Genomic DNA, 13978 nt, shown 5'->3' with positions numbered 1-13978 from the left:
TGAGTGACCGTGACCACTGTCCTCACCTGGAGCCCATCTGACACAGGGATTGGTAGGACGAGGCCGGCATATACACAATCGCTGAGTTATAGCACAGCATGAGGAAGCTCAGGACCTCGAACCTAGAACAACAACAACACACTTATTTCTATCAGCAACAATAGTAAATGATTTACTTACTAAATGGTTTTAACATCTTCATGATTTCTTCTTAATCAGGTTACTGTAGGAACCTCCTCTACAGTTTGCTTTATTCTTATTATGAACCATAGCCCTTGCTGTCACCAGTATTTTCTTTAGTTTTTTTTTATTTAATTTTTCTTTTTTTGCACATCAATATTTTGCCTGCATGTATGTCTGTGTGAGGGTGTCAGATCCCCTGGAACAGGAGTTATAGACAGATGTGAGCTGCCATGTGGGTGCTGGGGATGAACCCCAGTCCTCTGGAAGAGCAGTCAGTGCTCTTACCCGCTGAGCAAGCTCTCCAGTCCTGCAGCACGTATCTGACTGGTTATACTAACCGTGTTTAATAGAGTTTGCTGAACTACTCCATAAGCAGAAAACTTCCCCCAAGCAGCAGAAACCATTTACAGTAGAGGGGAGAGGGGAAGAATCTAGTTACGGACGACACATGGAGACACCACAAGGGTGCTAACCGGCCTGCTGTAGCACCAGGGATGAGGAGGGTGTGACGCTGTGTGAGGAAGAGCCAGCTTTCTCCATGGACAAGCGTTAGCTGTCCAATCCCAGTGGGCAGGACTGGATATGTGCATATGCAAGCAAATACTCAGTAGATTACATATACACAGGCATATACACACATACATCCGTATGTATATACAAGTAACAATAATAACGAGAGATTAAGAACTTGGGAGGTGGGACACGGAAGAGCTGGGGAGGTGGGGAGGAGTGGTGGCGCCTTAGTATTAATTTTCAGATCTTGTAATGTGTGCCTTCTTTGGTGGTAAGACCCAAGTCTATACCAGAAACTCATTTATGTTTCACGTGTACCACGCACACACAGACTGAAGGTCATTCTACATGACATTCTGCTGCTTGTGCTTCACCTCTGCCCCGCCACACAGACTGTGTGCGGGTTGTCCGCCTGTGCCACTGTGCTGTGCCCACCAGGTTTCAGAACAGGGTTTCTCTATGGAACATCTCTAGCTGTCCTGGAACTAGCTCTTGTGCACCTCTACCACCCGGTGCTGTCAAGTTTTTATTTTTTTACATTTATTTATTACGTGTTTTTAAAAACTTATTTTAGATTTATTTTGTGTGTGGAAATTGCCAGCATGTGTGCATGTGTACAAGCATGCCTGGTGCCCGTGGAAGCAAGAGGAAGATGTCAGATCCCCTGGAACCGAGTTGCAGATGGTTGTAAGCTACCATGTGGGTGGTGGGACTGAACCCAGGTCCTCCGGGAGAGCGGCCAGCTTGCCCCAGCGATCCCACCTGCCCCACTATGCAGTTTGACCATTACCGGTTCTGCGCAGTGAAGGTCTCTCTCTGAGGATGAAGGTCACTGTAAACAACCCTGATGAGATCATGCTGACACAACGCCCCTTCTGTTAGAGCCATGGATCCAATTGTTGAGGGCTACGAGAAATAAGGTGTAGCATGAGATAATGAAGTAAAAAACTTGTATCGTGTAATCGTATTTAATTCTGTTTAAATAAAATGAAGTTTGAAATAAGTTTTTTCTGCTCAATGACGCTTTATGTTTTCTTTTGGAATTATGTGAAGACAGAAAACTTGAAAGATATCACTGCACTTTCTGAAATATTATGGAGTTACTCTGCATTTAAGAACAAGAAAAGCTGCTAAAACACTTAGGTTTTACATTCATATTTGTTTTGTATTCCAGAACACACAACACAACTACCTATACAAAATAAACAGTATTGAGACTATGATAAAAACCTCTTTAATATTCAATTTCTCACGTAGGACTTACTGTCACTACTATTCATTTTCTTTCATAACACAATACAAATAACTTAATTAAAATCTATTACTCAGAGCCGGGCGATGGTGGCGCACGCCTTTAATCCCAGCACTCAGGAGGCAGAGGCAGGCGGATCTCTGTGAGTTCGAGACCAGCCTGGTCTACAGAGCTAGTTCCAGGACAGGCTCCAAAGCCACAGAGAAACCCTGTCTCGAAAAACCAAAATAAATAAATAAATAAAATAAAATCTATTACTCAGAAACATTATTATTCTATGTTAAAATGAATCTTGGTTGAATAGGAGATATACTATCTCTTTTTTGGTTTTTCAAGACAGGGTTTCTCTGTAGCTTTGGTTCCTGTCCTGGAACTCACTTTGTAGATCAGACTGGCCTCAAACTCACAGAGATCCGCCTGCCTCTGTCTCCTGAGTGCTGGAATTAAAGGTATGCGTGCGCCACCACCACCCGGCTGAGACAAACTATTTCTAACACACTGCAAAGTCTCAGGGATATTAATTTTAAAAATTAATAGCTTCATTGAGACACAAAATAGACAGGATAATGTGTGTTAAAAATAGAATATGATTTTTTTTTGGATAAACTTTTTAAATGCTCACAATCTGACACGTCAAATGCCACTGAAGATGGTAAATTTGATTCATCACACATTTCCTTATTGGATGTTACTAAAGAAAGCTGCTCGACATCAACATTTACTTATATAATCACGAGTGTGCCCATAGTCTTCACAGAATAAACATTTACCTATATAATCATGAGTGTGATCACAGTCTTCACAGAATAAACATTTACTTATATAATCATGAGTGTGATCACAGTCTTCTCAGAATAAACATTTACCTATATAATCATGAGTGTGCCCATAGTCTTCTCAGAATAAACATTTACCTACATAATCACGAGTGTGCCCAGTCTTCTCAGAATAAACATTTACCTATATAATCACGAGTGTGCCCACAGTCTTCTCAGAATAAACATGAGCAAAGCAAATATGTTATCAATGAGCTAGAATGTGCATTAGATTCCTTTATACTAAAAAATAACGGAGCATCGACATCCTTCTGAGTAATTACTTTACTAAAGAAGAATAAAAATGAATCAATCTAACAAAGATCACCAGTAAACAATATGGAAAAAAAACAATTCTTTGAAAACTCATTTCAAAAACTGATTTAAAAAGATAAAAAAGAGTGGAGTGGTGGTGGCGCACGCCTTTAATCCCAGCACTCAGGAGGCAGGGTCAGGCGGATCTCTGTGAGTTCCAGGATAGCCAGGGCTGTTTCACAGAGAAACTCTGACTCAGAAAACAAAATGAAAAGCTGAAAATGACCCCGGCGAGGGAAAACCCAGGAATAGACAAGAACTGGAGGAGATGTTTCCACTAAGCACTAACTCCCTGAACACAAGTTTGACACCACACAGAGCTACCCTAAAAAATGTGCTCCACGTGGGCTGGAGAGGTGGCCCAGTGGTTAGAGCACTGACTGCTCTTCCAGAGGACCTGGGTTCAATTCCCAGAAACCACATGGCAGCTCACAACTGTTATTAATTCCAAGATCTGATACCCTGACACAGACACACAGGCAAAACACCAATACACATAAAATGAAAATAAAAATTTACTCTGCTAAAATTAGTTAATTTATTTAATGTGAGTGTATGCACATATGGAAGACAGAGGCAATTTGTGAGTCAGTTCTCTCCTTAAACTGTAGAGTCCAGGGAACAAACTCAGCTGTCAGGTTTGGTGACTGGATCCTGCATCTGTCAATCATCTGCTGGCCCCTTACCTGCTTCCCTGCCTCCCTCTCTGCCTCCCTCCTTCCTTTTATTACATGTGTATGAGCGTTTTGCCTATATGCAGGTCTGTGTGTCAGATGCATGCCTGGTACCCAAGGAGGCCAGAAGAGGGTGTCAGAGAACCTGGATCTGGACTTACAGGTGGTTGTGACTTACCATGTGGGTGCTGGGAATTGAACATGGGTCCTCTGGAGGAATAGTCAGTGTTCTTAACACTGAGCCATCTGAGCTCACAACCAAAAGGAGAGGACTATGTATTAGGGACCTTGCATGGTGGTGTAAGCATTTCACTGGGAGACAGAAGCAGGTTTAGGAGTGCAAGGTCATCCTTGACAACCTGGTGAGTTTGGAGCCAGCCTGGGCTACGAAAGATCATGTTTCAAAAACAGAGACAAAACAAAAAAGTACTCACAATCTTTACCTCTGGCAAAAGCTAGTCTTTCCTCTCCCTCTCAACACAATGTGAAACACACCAGGTTCCCAACACTACTTACTTCGTGGTATATCGAGGGCTTGGACAAGGAGGGGATGGTGAAAGACAGTACTTTATTATTTCCATCTTTATCCGCAATTTCCTACAGCAAAAGTGCAAAACAACGAAACATTAAGTCTAGCAAAATAAATAATAGTTACTTTCTTAACTAACAGAATAGACTATTGGTAATTGCAGGGGAGTTTTAGAAACAATAGCACATGAAAATAGTATTACCCTATCACACCCTTTCAAATTTATTAGCAAACTGGTATATGTGTGTCGGGAGCTGTTACCCACAGAGATACTGAGCACAAATTACATTACATAATATCCAACATGACAGCAAGGGCAAGAAGCGGGTGTACATAGAACAGGAAGGTCAAAAGTGACTAGATTCTAGAAGGCAAAATACTGATCAGAAATATGGGTCATTGAAACATAAATAAAACCGAGAGACGCACACCTACTGAAATAACACATTATTATTACATAATGAATTGTTTGCCGGCTTTAATGAGCCATAACTGACAGAATTTACATATATTTCTAGTGTATGTGACGTTTTGATACATTTACATTGTGAATGATTACCGTAAGCAAACTTATTCAAATATCAGTGCAGCAGTTACCATTTTCATGGTGACAACATCTTAAGATTGAATACTGATTATAAGAAAATGATAGTAACTCAGAATGAACTACCAAACTGTGATGAGTTCCATGTTGACAATATTAGTGTAAATGGTTAAGAAATAAGACTTAGATTCAGATAATTTCTACTGAATTGTGCAAATTCTTCTGCGTTCTTGTTTGTTTGAGACAAGGTTTCATTCAGTAGCCTAGGGCGCCCTGGAACACAATACGTATTCCCGGCAGACTTCAAGTTTTCACTTCGGTTTACTGAGTAGTGAGGTCAGAAATATGTGCCGCTATACCTGCTGCCCCCACCCAAAGGGTCTCACTGTACTACTGCAGCCTGACTTGTTTCATAGTTCAGACTGGCCTGGAAGTCGAATCTTGCCTTTGACTCCCAAGCTGGGATTAAGGTATGAGTCACCACGCCCATTCTTTTCTGTGATTTTAAAAGCTTTTCCAGACTGGGTTTCTCTTGTGTAGTCCTGTCTGTCCTGGAACTCGCTCTGTAGACCATGCTGGCCTTGAACTTACTGAGATCTGTCTGCCTCTGCCTCCAAAGAGCTAGAATAAAAGGACCACCAACACCTGGCTTTTTTTTTTTTTTAAGAAAAAACACTTGTAGCCAGGCAAGTTGGTCTACAAAGGAAAAACACAGGAACACAGATGTTCTTCCTCCCTCTAGTCCTCAGGTCTCGGTCCTTCTCTCCAGACACCAGCAGGAGGAGCTGCTGCTGCTGCACCTCATCCCACTGCCTTCTGTTTGCTCTAAGTATCACTCAGCTGGCATGGAACCCACACAGATGCTCCCATTGGACCCTATGGTAGAGGACAATCTAAGTCAGAGAACAGACAGACACGGTGCTGCAAACCTGTAGCCTGGGCTTAGGCTCACCAGAAGCTAACAGGTCAGATTCAGATACAAAAGCTTTGAAGCCAGACTAGAATACTTGAGATCCTGTCTCAAACAACAAAACCAAAACAAATCTCAAACAAAACAACAAAAAATCCCAATCACTTGGGCATAGTGGGCCTACCCTTTGAACACCAGCACCTGACTGAGGCAGGGGAATCCCTATGAGTTTGAGACCATCCTGGTCTACATAGTAAATTCAAGGCCAGGCCCTGTCTCAAAAACAAATGGGTTAGCTTTTCACTAACAAACAAACAAGACACCTTAAAGTTTTCTGAGGTCCCATTTAAAAATAGATCTACGACGAGATCCAGTCATACCACTCTACCAGAGACATCTGCTCACCCACGCTCACTGCTGCTCTATTCATTCTGATGTGGGAGGCCAGCCCCGCCCTTCCTGGGTGATTCACCCTGGGCAGTGGTCCTCACACTGTAAGGAAGTGGGCTGAGCAAGCCCCGAGGAGCAAACCAGTAAGCAGCACGCTCCACGGCTGCTTCATCAGTTCCAGCCTCCGGCTTCCTGCCCTGACTGCCCTGGATGATGGACTACAAGACACTGTCAGGTGAAACAGACCCTGCCCTCCTCAGCACAGCCACAGAAACCCTGACTAAGACAATTATTTCTTCCTACAATCTCACCTACTCTCAGTAGAAAGTGATCAAAAGTGTTCCTTTTCAGATACCATTTCCTAAGGAAAGCTGTAGTAACTTTGGTAATATTTAATTTCTCATACTCTTTTCTATACCCACTCTGCATTATCTACGGCTAGATCTTCTGAAGTGGAGAAGTTTCCCTACAGCAGGTAGCTCACTTCAATATTCAACTTGTTCCTTATGAAAAAGGGATTCATAAACACTGGTTCAAAAAATGCTTTGAAGTAAACCATTTGATCTAACAATAGTATCAATTATAACTTCATCAAATTTATAAAAAACATTTCTAACAAATGTTTATATTCAATGCAAAAATTATTCAACAGACATTTCAATTTGTTTTTCTCTAAACAATCTTCAAATATTTCAGAGGATTTCGACACTATTTCAAATATCCTAAACACCACTTTCAACTCACCAAATTATAAATTCCTAGGAGAAGAGCTTCAATGCAGCCATTACTCTGTCTGTCTCTGCTAACTGTAAGTCGCAAATAAACCCACATCAGCTCGGGCAGGAACTGCAGTGTGAACCTCTTGAGCCGGACTTCTGAGCTACGATAGAGCTCAAACAGCTGGTGGCAGACAGGCTCCAGGAGCTAAAGGGAAACAGAGAAGCATTATTTCCATGGCTTGAGCTGTAACTATGTTTCTTAAGAAGCCAAATGTACTTTTATAGTATTTAAAAAATAAATTCTTCTTAAAATTAATTCCTCCATGTATGAGCTAATTCAAAATCGCTTTAATAGACTACATATTAAATGGCCAAACCTCGAACTAATTACTTTAGTACCAAATACTATCACTGGACTTTTGATTTACTAGGCTACTAAATTTATTAGCTAAGTAGTCTGTTTGCCAAATATTTATATTTGGTGAGCTTCACTGTCTGTTCTTACAAAGCCCTTCTAGTCTATATTTTGTTTTATACACTTATGTATGTAAGCATGTATGAGTGGGGTACTGTCATGCCAGGGCACACGTATGGAGAACAACCCTGTGGGTCTAGTCCTCGCCTCCCGTCACGTGAGTTCTAGGATCCACCTCGGCTGCAAGTGCTTTTATCCAGAGTCATCTCACTGGCTCATCTTCCATTTTAAGAAATTTCTTCTTAATTAAAATAACGTCAAATTTCAAGTAAAGCCATGACTTAGGTTATATCTCACTCATTAGATTAGGTTTAATAAACAATGATACGGGCATCTAAAATTCTAGCTAACATATTTTAAATACCTACGGGGAAGAAGAAAAGATTTGAGACCTCACTAATTATACTTATTGGGCAAAGGTCCTGCTGCACAAGCATGAGGACCGGAGTTCAGATGCCCAGCGCCGATATAAAAACTGAAGCTAGCCGGGCGGTGGTGGGTGCACGCCTTTAATCCCAGCACTCGGGAGGCAGAGGCAGGCGGATCTCTGTGAGTTCGAGGCCAGCCTGGTCTACAAGAGCTAGTTCCAGGACAGAAACCAAAAGTTACGGAGAAACCCTGTCTCGAAAATCCAAAAAAAAAAAAAAAAACAACAACAAAAAACTGAAGCTAGCGTGGCATGGGGAGGAAGGTAAGCAGACTCCCCAGGGCTTACTGGCCACACAGCTCAGCAATGACAGCAAGCTCTAGATTCACTGAGAGGCCCTATCTCAGGAGACAGGGGGAGAGTGCTAGATGCCAGTGCTCAAAATCTACTGCTGGTGTGCACACATGCACGCACACACACACACACGTGCACAATACACAAACACACACACACACACACACAAGCTCTAGATTCACTGAGAGGCCCTATCTCTGGAGACAGGGGGAGAGTGCTAGATGCCAGTGCTCACACACACACGCACACACACACACACGCACACACACACGTTCTAGATTAAGTGAGAGGCCCGACCTCAGGAGACAGGGAGAGAGTGCTAGTGGCCAGTGCTCAAAATCTACTGCTGGTGTGCACACGTGCACGCACACACACACAAGCACAAACACACACACACACACAAACACACACGCAATTCTGAAAGGAAAAAAGTGCATATATAAATGTTTTTCAATGCTAATTATTCTTGTATTACTACATGAAATGACTTGAGAGACCTCAAGATGGTAAAAACTAAACAAAATGAGCAATCCCACCCACTGCCAATTTAAAATGGTTCCGCTCCTGCTGACCACAGACTGTACACACCTGGCCGGCTTTAACTACATACTGAAGACTGATAGAAACTAAACTTTTTTTTAAGTTCTTCAAGACAGGGTTTCTCTGTGTGGCTCTGGCTGTCCTGGAGCTCACTCTGTAGACCAGGCTGGCCTCAAACTTACAGAGATCCACCTGCCTCTGCCTCCCAAGTGCTGGGATTATGCAGAATATGGTGTCATAGAAAATATAAAATGAACAGATTCAACTCAATGCCCATCAAAATCCCAGCAAAATTCTTCAAAGACCTCGAAAGAACTGTACTCAACTTCATATGGAAGAGCAAACATCCAGGATAGCCAAACAATCCTGTACAATAAAAGAACTTCTGGAAGCATCACTTCAAACTTTACTACAGAGCTACAGTACTGAAAACAGCCTGGTATTGGCATAAGAACAGACAGGAGGACCAATGGAACCAAATAGAAGACCCAGATTTCAATCCACACATCTTTGAACACCTGATTTTTGACAAAGAAGCAAAAAATATCAAATGGATAAAAGAAAGCATATTTAACAAGTGGTGCTGGCATAACTGAATGTCAACATGTAGAAGAATGAAAATAGACCCATATCTATCACCATGCACAAAACTCAAGTCCAAAAGGATCAGAGACCTCAATATAAAGCCAGCCACACTGAACCTCATAGAAGAGAAAGTGGGAACGACACTTTGAATGCATTGACACAGGAGACCACTTCCTAAATATAACCCCAGTAGCACAGACACTGAGAGAAACAATATATGGGACCTCCTGAAACTGAGAAGCTTCTGTAAAGCAAAGAACATGGTCAACAAGACAAAACGACAGCCTACAGAATGGGAAAAGATCTTCACTAACCCCACATCAGACAGAGGTCTGATCTCCAAAATATACAAAGAACTCAAGGAATTGGACACCAAAAGATCACATAATCAAAAAAAAAAATGGTGTTCAGACCTAAACAGAGAACTCTCAACAGAGGAATCTAAAATGGCTCAAAGACACATAAGGAAATGTTCAACATCCTTAGTCATCAGAGAAACGCAAATCAAAACAACTCTGAGATTCCATCTTACACCTGAAAGAATGGCCAAGATCAAAAACACTGATGACAACTTACGCTGGAGAGGTTGTGGGGAAAGGGGAACACTTCTGCATTGCTGGTGTTGAGTGCAAGCTGGTACAACCCCTTTGGATGTCAGTGTGGCGATTTATCAGAAAATTAGGAAACAACCTTCCTCAAGACCCAGTAATGCCACTTTTGGGTATATACCCAAAGGATGCTCAATCGTGCCACAAGGACTTGTGCTCAATTATGTTCATAGCAGCTTTGTTTGTCATAGCCAGAACCTGGAAACAATCTAAATGCCCCTCGACCGAAGAATGGATAAAAAAAAATGTGGTACATTTACACAATGGAGTATACACAGCAGAAAAAATTAACGACATCTTGAATTTTGCAGGAAAATGGATGGAGCTAGAAAACATTATTTTGAGTGAGATAACCCAGACACAGAAAGACAATTATCACATGTACTCATAGGTGGTTTTAAAACATAAAGCAAAGAAAACCAGCCTACAAACCACAATTCCAGAGAACTTGGACAACAATGAGGACACCAAGAGAGACTTACATAGATCTAATCTACATGGGAAGTAGAAAGTAGAAAAAGTCAAGATATCCTGAGTAAATTGGGATCATGGGGACCTTGGGGGAGGGTTGAAGGGGGGAACAGAGAAAAATGTACAGCTCAATAAATATCAAGTAAAAAAAAGAAAAAAAGATCGTTAGCCCGCCCCCCCAAAAAAGAAAATATAAAATGAACAGAGGGGACTTAACAGAGTGGAAGACTCAAAATGAAAGAACCACCGGGGTGACTGGGGGGGGGGAGGGTCCTGTTAAAGTGAGAAAGAAAAAGCAGTATGGCCGGGCGCTGGTGGGGCACACCTGTAATCCCAGCACTCGGGAGGGACAGAGGCACATGGATCTCTGAGTTTGAGGCCAGCCTAGTCTACAGAGTGAGTTCCAGGACAGGCTCCAAACCTACAGAGAAACCCTGTCCTGAAAAACAAACAAAACAAAACAAATAAAAGTTAAGTTATAACATAGGTAGTCACAATATGCAAAATTAAACTCTAAAAGTTCATATCAACGACTTTTATTTATGTCTTTAAAGCAGCATTGCTTTTAAGATTGTCCTAAGTTCAGTTCCTATTCAATAGAGCATGGCCATTTTCTGAAATAACATCTCGGTAGCACATCTAACTATGCTTCAGAATACAATAAGATCAGGACCTAAGACGCACCTGTCTACGACAGTTATGAGGTCCCTGGGTTTTCAGACGTCTGAATTAAAACCTTCTGATTTGGCAGTAATAAGGGTGGAACCCAGACCTGCCCCTGCAGGTTCATAATGACAACAAATGCCAAGTCTCCAGCCTGGATTTCTCCAGCTGAGGTTTCCATTTTGACCCATGACCTTGCCTCATGTGTTATTATAAAGCACAATAACATACAATAGTCTGAGTAATTTTTAAAATGTCTTAAGTTTTTTTAAAAATGAGAACACTTTTCATATCTTTGAGTACTGAATCTAAAGATTTAGTACTAGAATCATTTTGCATTTAATTGTTTTCTGATCAATATTTACTTTTATTTACACTTAACCCCTGAACCACATCCCAAGCACACATTTACTACTTATTCATTACATACATGATAAACAGTTTATACGACCGCTGCCCATGAAGAGCTTACAATCTAAAGAGAAATGCATAAAACAAATAATTTTTAATAAGCAAAGCTTAAATGTTAGGCAGTGCAAGATGAGGGGCAGGGCGTACACATCATTATTTAGAAAATTTCAAACACTCCTGACTAAAGACGCGTGTGCCCGAGTGTGTATCCGACCAACGCACCGACACACACACATAGCCCGCGTCTGAAGTTTTAACAGTTCAGCAATACATTGCAGGAGAAAAAGCAGCAGCTGCAAGTCTGAGAGCCAGTCCAAACACAGGAGACGGGAAGGAGGAGGTCAGTAAGCAAGCTTTTAGTGAGAAGACAAAATAGGGATGCACTCTCAGTTAGGCTGCCGGTTAGAGACGGTTACCTGCCGGGACTTCTTCAGCTCGCTGCAGTGCACAGCAGAGGCACTCTGGGAGGCTGTATCTGGGAAGATAAGAAGCTACTTTCCTGTGTGCTCCTTTCGTTTTCATGTTAAAGCATACATGAATCCAGTGGATAAATTACCTGTACTGTGAGCATCTGGCCTAAGCTACCAGACAGACTCGGCTGCTGCACTCTCTACTGTCTACCACAGAGTGAGTCACAGTGAACTGTTATTCTAAGTTACTGATCTTCACAATTTAGGTCCCCAAAAGCACTTCCTCTGGTAACTTCCAGGAGAGCTTAATAAACAGCATAATTTTGTGTTATCGGTTCACAGCTGATCAGAATGCTTGTAAATATCTCTACAGTATTAAGAAATTAAAAGTAAATGATATTAAAATAAAGAAGGCTGAATCCGTATACCGTTAAGATTTGTTTTCCAGAGAAGGAACACTCCAGAACACACACAAAAAACTATACATTAAATACACAATCATGGAGATGAGGGTGACTGCAGCTGAGAACCAACCAGGAAAAGAGACCAAGGCATCTTCAAATGTAAGAAGATGGGGTGGGGAAAGCCAAAGCAACTACCAGAGGGAGAGCGAAGAGCGGCTTTCCAGACCCACGGGGAGAGAGAAACCGGACAAAGCTTCACCTTACTATTTGGAGTTTACTGTTTCAAAGGCCTCCTACCTCATTGTTCGAGTCCTGAATGACTTTATAGAGCGCCGGGACAAGGGGCTTCTTCCGGTGTAGAGTCGCTGCGTAACTGGTGATCTGAGTGTCAGGTAGCGCCTAAGATGAAACCAAGGAACAGCAACATGGATTTCACATTTGGGAAACACGTTTCTTTTACATGGGTGCTACTTGATAAAAGAAGCGACAAATAAGAAAATTTAAAGTAATATAATTAATATCAAGTAATTAACATACAAATAACTGTTTAGCCACAAAATGATTACAAGTCCCATATCTTCACTGTAACGTAATCAAGCCTAAAAGAGAGCAGGATACATTCCTTACTTGCACTCATGCTTTTACAAAACACACTTCGTAAGTCTACATTACACAGTTTTCTACCAAAACTATTTGACTTTAAGTCATTGGAAATCAAAGCAGAAAACAAATATTATCATTAAAACTTGAAGACTTCAGTCATCTACTGGACATATTTTAATCACAACTATTTTTATTTCTACGTAATTCTTTTGACCTTATTCATATTAGTTATACTCGAAAGGAGCACCAATAAAGAAGCACAATTCCACACTCTGCAACTTCCACTTGGAAGCACACTGCAGGACCCCGATGGGCGGATCAGTGCCATTAACCCTGGACACGGTACCACTGGACACGGTACCCTGGACATGGTACCCCTGGGACACGCTACCCCCAGGACACGGTACCACTGGACACGGTACCCTGGACACGGTACCCTGGACACAGTACCCTGGACACGGTACCCTTAGACATGGTACCCCTGGACATGGTACCCTTAGGCATGGTACCCCTGGACACAGTACCCCTAGGACATGGTACCCCTGGACATGGTACCCCTGGACACGGTACCCCTGGACATGGTACCCTTAGACATGGTACCCCTGGACACGGTACCCCTGGATATGGTACCCTTAGACATGGTACCGCTGGACACGCTACCTTGAACTCTGACAGCCACTCTTCCACCACAGCTCGCTCGGACCCCAGCATCTTTCTCTAGTCTTCTGTTATCTGAAATGTAACACAGTATTACCTACAGAGATTACCAAAGGTCTGTAATATATCCATCTCACTAACCAAGACACTCAGCTGTATTTCAGAGAGGCTTCTACTCGGTTTGTAGTGCAATTAAATTTTTTCAAAAATAAATCCTACTTTTAAATGATAGGACCAGAACCCATTGTCTTCCGCCTTCACTCTCCACACTCCAACGTGGCAAAGGAGGTGTTCTTAAATCGGTATATCTACAATCTCAGTAATGAGAGACCAAGGCAGGAGGACTGCAAAGTGGAGGTCAGCTCGGGTTCTGAATAAGCCTGAGCTACAGGGCAAGACGCTGTATCAACAAAACAAACTGAAAACTGCAGTGGCCAAGTGAAATCCAATAACACCATGGAAGACAAACATACAGAGCAAGTTACACACAACAGAACCAACCTAGTAACAAAATATAAATATCAAGTCTAGAAAGAGCAAGGGTTGGGGCTGAAGAGATGGCTCAGAGGCTGAGAGCACTGGCTGC

General features: G+C 42.1%; 1 protein-coding gene across 5 annotated transcripts in view; it reads right to left on the bottom strand.

The window, feature by feature from the left end:
* Positions 1-13978, bottom strand: part of Hycc2 (hyccin PI4KA lipid kinase complex subunit 2) — a 48275-nt gene that overhangs the window by 12049 nt on the left and 22248 nt on the right. For 2 of the 5 annotated variants that reach the window (XM_075956326.1, XM_075956324.1), the window contains exons 3-8: positions 13396-13467; positions 12430-12531; positions 6870-7049; positions 4269-4349; positions 1487-1602; positions 27-122 (exon numbers count right to left, since the gene is read on the bottom strand). In XM_075956326.1, coding sequence (XP_075812441.1) covers positions 27-122; positions 1487-1602; positions 4269-4349; positions 6870-7049; positions 12430-12531; positions 13396-13446 — 626 coding nt within the window. In that variant the 5' untranslated portion in view covers positions 13447-13467. Of the gene's footprint in view, positions 1-26; positions 123-1486; positions 1603-4268; positions 4350-6869; positions 7050-11734; positions 11794-12429; positions 12532-13395; positions 13470-13978 lie in introns of those variants that run through there. The other 3 variants (XM_075956327.1, XM_075956325.1, XM_075956328.1) reach the window with 3 other exon arrangements.

Source organism: Microtus pennsylvanicus, chromosome 22 (assembly GCF_037038515.1).
Source record: "Microtus pennsylvanicus isolate mMicPen1 chromosome 22, mMicPen1.hap1, whole genome shotgun sequence".
NCBI lineage: Eukaryota > Metazoa > Chordata > Mammalia > Rodentia > Cricetidae > Microtus > Microtus pennsylvanicus.
Note: the sequence above shows the minus strand (reverse complement) of the source record. Positions and strands in the feature narration are given on the sequence as shown.